Source organism: Contarinia nasturtii, unplaced genomic scaffold (genome assembly GCF_009176525.2).
Source record: "Contarinia nasturtii isolate CC-2019 unplaced genomic scaffold, AAFC_CNas_1.1 Cnas_scaffold_5336, whole genome shotgun sequence".
Classification (NCBI taxonomy): Eukaryota; Metazoa; Arthropoda; class Insecta; order Diptera; family Cecidomyiidae; genus Contarinia; species Contarinia nasturtii.
In genome coordinates this window covers 2,484-12,501 of record NW_022202610.1, presented here as the reverse complement: position 1 = coordinate 12,501, position 10,018 = coordinate 2,484, and the positions used below count along the sequence as shown (strand labels likewise).

At 32.6% G+C, this 10,018-nt stretch overlaps 1 protein-coding gene and 1 long non-coding RNA gene across 3 annotated transcripts; one reads left to right on the top strand and one right to left on the bottom strand.

The window, feature by feature from the left end:
* Positions 1 to 629: 629 nt before the first annotated feature.
* Positions 630 to 2,496, bottom strand: LOC116351376. 2 transcript variants are annotated; one of them, XR_004202128.1, is made up of 5 exons: positions 2,378 to 2,496; positions 1,883 to 1,968; positions 1,763 to 1,812; positions 811 to 852; positions 630 to 724 (listed from the first exon to the last, which is right to left on the bottom strand). It is a non-coding gene; the product is annotated as an uncharacterized LOC116351376 (long non-coding RNA). The 2 variants fall into 2 exon arrangements; XR_004202127.1 differs by lacking the exon at positions 2,378 to 2,496 and having other exon boundaries at positions 1,883 to 1,991.
* Positions 2,497 to 8,891: 6,395 nt separating this feature from the next.
* On the top strand, positions 8,892 to 9,762 carry LOC116351374. Its single transcript, XM_031783472.1, has 2 exons — positions 8,892 to 9,476; positions 9,539 to 9,762. Exons 1-2 carry the CDS (start codon positions 9,025 to 9,027, stop codon positions 9,570 to 9,572), a joined length of 486 nt encoding a protein of 161 aa, XP_031639332.1. The 5' UTR covers positions 8,892 to 9,024; the 3' UTR covers positions 9,573 to 9,762.
* Positions 9,763 to 10,018: the final 256 nt, after the last annotated feature.

The following is a 10,018-nucleotide window of genomic DNA, read 5'->3' as shown; positions in this document are numbered from 1 at the left end:
TTGAAAATCGGAATTTTTGAGAATTTTCAATGAAATCATGATCCATGTTGAAGGTACCAATTTTTGAGTTTGGAAGAAATTTTCTTTTGCAATGTGTTGTTTGAGTTCTGTTCTGATGATTTAAACATAAAAATAATCGATATTGGGACTAGAATCAAGGTTTTCTTCAAACACAAAAGATCAAAAAATGGACCATTTTTGGAACTTTTGGGAACTTTTACACACCATGCAAAAAAACACCTAGGCAAGATCTGGGACCATTTGGCATAGCTTATTCATGAGTGCACTATTTTAAAAAATCGATACACTCTACTATCCATTATTTCCCTGTTTGGAGGTATTATTTTGGAGTTCTTGAAAAAAGAAAGTTTGAAGAATACTTGAAAACAAAAACATTTTCGAGATAAATTACCCTTTTGACTGCTTCCTTCTGTATGTTTGTTTTTTAAGTGTGTTTTTTCTATATTTCCTTTTTTTATTATATGTTTAACTTTTCGGTCTGAATTTATTTTCGTCAAATATTTCGCAAATATTTTAGTGAATTTCTATAGTTTATTTTGATTCTATCATTTTATTTGTCTCCACTTACTACTCTAAGCCATTTTTAAAATTGGTGTGGTTTGAACTTACCATTATTCCAGTACTGACAGCGATTCCACGGCCGCAATACGTATTGGGCACTATGTCGCCGAAGCCAACGCTCAAAAATGTAATAGCAATCAGCCTTTATGGCCAAAGACAAATGAAACGTATGGAAAATTTGATATCAATGAATTAGATATTTTTTGTGTAAATGAAGGCAAATCATACCACATCGAGTTAAGCAGGTTCGCATGTTCCTCGTCGTGAAATCTATTTAAATGATCATCAATCGACCCGGGACGCGAAAACGATAAGAAATGAAATGGAAGTAAACGAATGTATTTTGTTTTGCTATGTTTGCTTTTTTTTAGTCAAACAGACTTTTGATTCTATACGTGCACATTTGTACACATGAATGCCTTATAAATAAATCTAACTGTACAACAAATTATGTAAAAATAGTATTTATACGGCATATTCATATGCATGGATGTGTGTGTGATTTTTTTTTCTTTAGTTCAGTCAATTTATTCAATTGATCAGCTAAATTTACGTATATATTTTGATTCAATCATTTATCAACAGTTTCTCTTCATTTCTATTTAATTCTAACGAAACTGCAACAAAAATCATTCAACAAAAAATTTCCTTGCACTTTTCATTGAGTTCGTTTCATTTAGATTTTTTTTCCAATACCGCCGCACTCGATGATGGTTTGGAGTGCTGCTACATTTTCGAGCGTTTCATTTGAAAATATTTTCATCGTTGTTCATGAGTACATTTCCAGTTTTTCTGAATCGCTTTTTGGCAAATCGCAAGCATCTTTATTGCGAGCAATAAGATAACTCTTCAGCGATTGCTGACACGTTACGTGTTTTTTCTGTGAGCTTTTACGACATAATACGCTAAACGTTCTTTTGTGGTCGGTTTTCAAATTGCGTTAATGAAAATTTGTTTTATAGTTATTTTAAATTTGGTGATGGTGCTCAACAGAATTTTGAGAATGGTGTAGTTCTCAGATTGTGTTCAATATACTTTCTGATACTATACGAATATACGATTGTGTTCTCTTTACGAATGAATAATAAATAAGTAATATGCTTGTGAGATGTGGAATTGCAGAGGACACACACTAGGAGCGAGAGATCATCACACACAACAATAACATTTCCATACTTACCACCATGCCACAAGTCAACGTTATGCCACGTCCGCAGTAAGTGTTGGGCACTAAATCGTCAAATTCATCAATAATTAAGTTAACTTGTAAAATTCATGCTTGAATTTCAAATGAAATTACCTATATCACCGTATCCCACACAGAGAAACGTGATCGCAGTTAGCCAAAAGGCATTGAGAATATTGGCAAACTCGTCGTCGTGATTGCTTCACGTTTTTTTTGTATTAATGTCCATTTTTACGTTTCAATATTTTTGAAAACAAATTCACGCATGTAATTTTTTAAAACGTATTTCATTTAGAATGTTTTTTGGCCAGTTTTCATATTGAAGAGTAGTTCGATTAAAAAATATAATATTCATTTTTTGTAAAGAACATCAAAATTCAACAACATTTAGTGGACGGTGTGATAAATATAGATATGAATTTTTGACAACGTTTAAAATATTTAACCACATCAAGTTATATTATGAAACAGTTTGGGTCATTTGTTTCATTTTTGTTTATTGTTGTTTCGTGTATTTGTGTTCGATGTGTTTTAAAGATAAAAAAATAAATTTTGAATCGTAAATAATTTTTGTGTCGTTGGTGTTAATAATTTTGTGGATACACGTACAGTTTTATATTGGCATTTGCACATTGATCGTTTGGCAAACACATGAGGGACAAACGGTGAGGAAAGAAAAGATAGAAAAGAAAACAACAATTATTCAAAATATATATAAAAAATATCAATTAAATAATATATGTATAAGTATATAAATATATGTGTAAATAGAAAATTAAAACGAAAACCATATGATTGAAGTAAGTGCAAATTATACTTGATTCATATGAATATAGTGATTTTTACATTCTTTTTTCCTTGTTTCACTATTCGCATATTAAACCAATTAAATCAAATGAAGAAATTATGAGCGCATACCCTAATAATCAGCGATACAAATCGAAACCAAACATCAAACTGGTTCGCATCGCTGTTAATAATTGACAGCGTATTGGTTAATTTGAAAGAAACATGTGATAAAGTGTACAAATGAAGTTTCCAATTTGAATTTAAACCTATACTATTGGACAAGATCAATATTATTTTCATCTTACTAAATCATAATATCAGAGTTAGGCACGAACAGTCAGTCGTTCGTTCGTTCGTAAAATTAAAAAAAATATGTTTTTGTGATCGGTCCGTCGTTCGTTGAAATCATTATTAGTTGGTAGGTCGGTCGTTCTTAGAAATTGAAATGTTCGTTGTGTTCGTTCGTATGTGCGTTCGAACACGACCAGACTTCCGAGTATTCGGAGAGAAAATTGTAAAGTCAAGTAATTTTAATTAATAAAAAAAGTAAATTAATTTTCAATTGTACAGATTAAAATAATATGTAATTTGATAATGTACTAATAATTAAATAAATAAATATCACATAAGTTTTCTTTCTCAATTTAGTGTTCAAAATAATACATTTTCTTATTACGAAATTTTATTAAATTCTGTATAGTTGGTATGGATTATACCTGACATAACCTCACATTTTAAATGATGAAATAAATATAGATGAATTTAATAATTTTTTTTTTATTTCGTAGTAATATACGAACGAACACAACGGACGACCGACCGACCATAAAATAAAATTATACGAACGACCTATAGTAGTCGATCGTTGATGTTTATGCCCAGCTCTGCATAATATGAAATAAAACTTGATTTTAAAATTGAAATTCAATCTTTCTATGAATGGTCCAAATTATCTTCTTTTGAAATTCGGCACGATAAATTAAATGATTTTTTTTTATACATAAGAAATTTAAAAAAAAGGATGAACATGAAAAAACAAAAAAAAAAAACATGAAGGACCAAAATTAAGGTTAATTCAAAATTAGCCGGATGCAAATCAAGTAAAAATACAATTAAGGAAATAACCAATGAAATTAATATATGTGGTTTTTGAATATGTAAAGAGCCCGTGAATTTGTGATTTGCGTGCAATTTTCGGTATATTTTTCTATGTTTAGATTAAGATGTTAACTCTATGTGTGAAATTAAATTTTCAATATATTTTATTTATTTGTTGAAATACTTTTTGGTGTCGAAGCAAAATGAAAAGACATACAAAAATAGTGAAATACTCTCATTTACACTTGTAATTTACCTATTGTCTTCGAGATAATAATCAAAAACTTTCAATATATTTTGTTTCTTTCTTTTATCACAAATGCAAAATAAAACAGGAATGAAAACTTATGAACCGAAAAATATGATGATTTCAAAATTATTTAATTTATTCATTAAACATAAAGTGTATGCAGCTTTCATTAATACAGCTTTAGTTATAGCATCTATAGAACAGTGATCATAGAAATATACGTATTGTTATTCATTGTAAACGTCCAACTTTCTTTTCAAAAATGTGTCGATGCTTGAATAATGTACAAAAGTTTTACGAAAAATATTTGTGTTCGTTCTTTTGCAGTTAATAAAATATTATTTTAAATATTTGACCAAAAAAACAACTATATTCACGACCATATTCTGATTTTGAATTATCAATCAATTTATTGTTATTTTAAGACTAGAAGTGATAAACAGATAGATGTATTTAAGATGTATTTGTATTTGTTGTAGATGTATTTATATTTTTGTGAAGAATTATAATTACAGCTGGACGTTCAAATTTATTGCCAGACTCAGTTTCTGACTTGGTTCTGGAACGAAACAATCTTATCTGTAAATACAGTTAGCAATGGGAAGCAAACACTTTAGGGTGCGATGTTTTAAAATGTCGGCCATATTCTACGTGCTTGCCTTTTTTATTGTTATCTAAACTAAACCCTATAATCAGGTCTTAATGATACTCACGAAAACAGTCCAGACTTCATACCAAACAGGACACACTTCTTTGTTTAAAGCGAACAAATAATTGTGATGTATAATAGGCATAACTTTAGTTTGAGGACACATTTTTGGATGTTTAGATTTTTTATTTTATAAAAAAAAATTGGTTCAGTGAAATTGAATGTAAAAAGAATATTTGCTTTCCACCGATGAGTATACAATGGATATTGCGTCTTATATCAAATAGCATCATATCTGTGGGGCGCACGCAGTGCTATCGCATCGCACTGAGCACTCTCGGGGAGCAGCATATAACTCAATGCGCTACACGTCACTGAGTCGCTAATGTGAGTTGCAAACAACACTCAACTAGAAAACTGAGTGAGTAACTACTCGCTCAAGTCGAAATTTTTTTTCGTATTCTTGACTCTATTTTGCTGTTACTAGGCATGTTTATATGAAACTCTCAGAAACTCGGAAAATGCACAAAAATATCGGAAAAAAAAATTGAAATATTTTTTTGCATTGTACCAAATCTCCGAGAGTTTCATATGAGCTTGCCATGTACCACCAGAAAGACGGTCGAAAGACGGAAAAAAAAGTCAATATTTTTTTTCAATATACCGACTCTCCGAGAGTTTCATCTAAACATGCCTAGTAACAGCAAAAAGAGAATTGAAAAGACGAAAAAAAATTCCCTTATATCCTTCATTTCGTATAATGTTTTTTATGTTTTTTTTTAAGTGGTGTGAGCGAGATTTAGCTCACTCATAATGTGACATGAGCAAGTAGTGAGTTGCTCTCGTACTGGTTCGGTGAGTGGACAAGCGCACTGTGCATTCGAAAACTCAGCACATTGAGTTACGTTGAGCGTGCGTTTTTTTTAAGCAATGGGCGCACGCATCTCATGTTGTTTATTGCGCATAAGAAATTTGATTCAGTTACGATTTGCCAACACAATCGAAAAACAAAATATTTTTAGCGGTAATTATTTCAAATTTTATTAGAAATGAACGAAATTACTCAACATTTGCAAAAATGTATTCAAAAATAACGAAAAAAAATCAAATTGAAAGAACAGTCGAATTTAAATTCAAGAGATCAGTGTCTTCAAAATCATTTTCTTCAATTTCAATGACCTTTACAGGACCACCTTAAACATTTAATGCAGTCAGTGAAACATTAAATCAAAGGTGCGCAAATATGTGTAATTGAGAATAGAGTTACATGTATGAAACAGGCGCGCGCGCGCATTGTACTAATAATTCAATTTAATGACCACAGCTTCAACAATCAAATGTCCACCTAGCAATTGGTGTCGAGTTATCTAAACAGGAATGGATTAAAACTTCAGTGCATAATTTATTATAAACAGCGGCTTTTGCAGATGAAATACTCGTCTTCGTTTTTATGAAACCACAAATTCATCTCATGACCACATTTTGAACATTTGATATCCCCTTCGTTTGGTATAGCTCCGAATTCGCGGAACTTATTAACTATACCAGCTCCACAAAATTATTTTCTCTAAATTGATTTTATTCATTATGTAAATGAGTCTGAACTAAAGATTGTATTGACAGCAACTCCATCGCATATTTTGTTTATCGATTGTGTTGGAAAATCGTAACGGAAATAAATTTCTAATGCGCAATAAACAACATGAGATGTGTGCGCCACACAGATATGATACTATTTAATTTTAAGACGCAATATCCATTGTATACTCATGTGGAAGGCAAATACACTTTTTTACATGTGGAATAACTGAACCAAATTTTTTTTTTCATAAAATAAAAAATCTAAAATCGCACCAGAGATAATTCATGCCTAGATTCTACTCATAACATACAAAAAAGAAAAAAAATCGCTCCAATTAATGTGTCCCTAAACTAAAGATGTGCCTGTATTTTATTCCAGTTTGATTATTTTTCCAGAATCTAAATTTTTATGAAGAGTGACAACATTAAATTGTGGAGCTTCAAAACATTGTATTTCTTGAACTTATTTGGAGATGTTGTATTTGAATAAAAGATTTTCAAATTTTTTATTCGTTATAATTCCAATCAGCATACAGGTTTAATGAGGAAAGCAGAAAATGTCCCTGATTTCGAAAGGAATGAATTGATGAAAAAAAATAAAGACGCGGATTGCATATAAGTGTCTCCGAACTCATATGTGTATAATAGAGTGTTTCCCATATCTATAATTAAAAAAAATGGTATGTTTCAGTATTGTTAGTATAAACAACTTCCATCACTTTGAAACTACAATCGCACGAACCGATTTTGTTTACAATAAAACTTTGTTTTGTTTTTAAGAGGATTTCTTGAGAATTAGATGTGAGTGTTTGTAGCGTGGTTTGGGCGACCAATTGATTTTATTGTCATTTCAATTTCAACGATTTTGTGTGTTCGGAACGCTGTTCACTGAAGAATGGAAATATTCACAGTTGGTTTTGTGTTCATTTTTGTTTTAATTTCGAAATAACAGAGTGTTTTGATAAAATTTACTGTGAATATTCCAACAAAAATTCGATCGGGAAAATATTTGATGTCACATTGGAAATAAATTTCATCATTCGATTTAGAATACAGAGTCACTTTGTTGAGGTAAGACGTGACATTTATGATGCGTTCTTCATTACTGTTTCATTTGATTTGTGAGAGAAGTATTTTTATCTTATTGTGTTTGTGATCTATGCTATATTTGGTGCATTTTTTTCTAAATTTGTGTGTATTTTTTTATTTTCGTTTATTTGTATCAGTTCTTCGAGAATGAAAAGAAAAAGAGACAACAACGATTCGCCGGTATACGATGACGAAAGAGAAGAAGAAAATAATTTCGTTGCAATAAAATGTGGATTGCAAACAATACTTCGACCCGAGCATGCAGCAGTTGTGACGCAAATATTGTATGAGCGCAGTCTTCAAATGACGTAAGTTGCCTCGTTGGCCTCACTTTTGATTTTATTCAAGGTGAATGAAGCACCCGACAATGAAGATCGTCAGTTCTTTTTGCGACGGGATCGTCGATAGTTCTTCTTCGATTGCTTCAATGCGGTATTGGCCGAAAATGTTTACAATAATAATAGCCGAAATCCCATACCGTCAGAGTTCGGGTTCATGGTTGAAAACTTCAGTGATGAACAGTTCGAATGGCCAAGTAAGGAAAAGTTGGAGAATGGTTTTCGTTATTTTTTCAAACAGCACATCGCAAATACGAAAACTGGTCTTACCACTTGGTGTGAAGATCGACTTGAGTCATTCTTTCGAATGCGATGCTGGCATCGCAACACAACATCAATGGACCGAGATTTGATGGCATCGACATTAGAAATGCCAAATTGTTAGCATATTGATCTAACGACTTGACGAATGGTAATGTGGAAAGAATAGAAAAGGCCAACATTTTATTGGATGGCGACGCGAATTTTTTTTAATGTTTGTGGTTGTTCGGACAAATTCAACGTCAAATAGCAGCTTATCACAGTGATGCCGCACAATGGAATACCATTCATGAAATATTCCGTAACAATCCGAACTTTCAACAAACAAAACAATCGCTCACGGAAAATAAACAGTTTTGCTCTTGTACCGTTATGCGATTATCATTTGAAGAGCGTGCGACTGGATATGAGAGATTTGTATAACAAATTGGTAAGCAAGCTAAAAGTGGTGCCCAGATTACCGACCGGCTGAATAAATACCCCGAAAAATACTACAGAGATCATGATCGAGATGGACTATGGAATTTATTGTTCGACGTCGATAAAATCAACTAATTGGGCAAACGATCCAATCAATTCCATCATCAAATCGTGACCAATAGTGTACTAGGCTTGCAATGAAAATGTGCACACACATGCGGACAATCTTGTAGGCAAAAAATACGTTATTGGCATCGATCCAAATGAAAAAACGTGGTTGGCTATACCGCGTCGCAACATCCGGAAAACACCTGATGAACCGGCCGTTGAGGTGAGATATTTTGAAATCTAACTTGATTTGTTTGAATCGAAACTAATTGTTTTTATGATTTTGAATTTTTAAGGAAAACATCACAATACCAAACACGCGATTCTACTGGGAAACTCGGCAGAAACGAAGAGAAGAAGAGGCAAAAAAATTGGCTGGATGGTTTGATATTGAAGAAAAGGATCATCTGAAGACATACCCATTCGGTCCACCATCACCGCGTAATTCAACATATAAATGGTACATTGAGTATCGCATCAAAATGCTACGAAAAGGAATGTCAGCATATGCAACGCGCAAATATTCACGACTGGATTTTGATCATTACATGAAGTCGAACCAAGTAAATGATAACATCGCCGTGACAGTGACCAACAACGATCCGTCAATAATTATATTTGGTGCATCGGAGATGCCACCCAATCGGCCATTTGGTTTGAAGAGACGGAAAAGATGTCCAGGATCTCGGAAATTTTTGGTGAGTATCAAGAACACTTCCATTCAGTGGTGAAAATGGAAGATGAATGGGGAACATCACAAACATGCGCGAATTGCCAGGAACGATTTCCAGTGAACACAAAACCGCATCGATTCAAAGTGTGCTACGGTTGCAAAGCGAAACCGATTGCTGGACTACCGGACTCAGTCGCTAGTCTACCAGATATAATTTTGGCAACGGTAAGCAAACGTGCTTTGCAAAAGGACGGAAGGAAATTAAGCGTCAAATTCGCAATGGCAATTATCAGGATGTGGACGAACTATGTACTTCGGAATGGGCGTTTAATGTCAAAGGTTAAAGTTACCTACAAAAATTGGCCATTAAATGTTCAGAGTGATGTTGCGGCTCCACAGACAGTTGTTTGGCACCGCGATATTGTTGCTGCAAAATGCATTATGCTCAAAAGGTATGAATCAATTGAAAATAGAGTATATTCATTGTTTAATGTTTTTGCTTCTGATTATACAGGACTTTGTCGGATGTTTGGCGTACTAGTACCTGATTCGTTGAGAAGACCACCAAACAATGTCAACTGACAAGCAGCAGCATTGAATCCATAAATTATTAGATAAAACAAATATTATAACGATTAGTTAGCGTAGCTAGGCTTGACACCATTTGTGTTACACAAATCTTGTGGCCTTGTTGTGCGTTCATAAGAACAGTACAACGGTAGTACGGAGGGAAGAAGCCCGTAGGTGAGAAAAGTTTTTAATTTAAAATAATGATATTTCATATACAAATTATTGTTGTTGTTGAACATACTGTATAAGTTAATCAAATGAAAAAATAAGTGAAGGAAACTTCTTATTCTGATACAAATTTAACGTGATTTTATTTATAAAATGCTAACGTTTTCGGAAACAATCTTTCCATCATCAGGCGAGCTATAAAACTGAAATCTGTACAAAAATTATGTCATATGGTTACTACAATTAGAAATTTTAA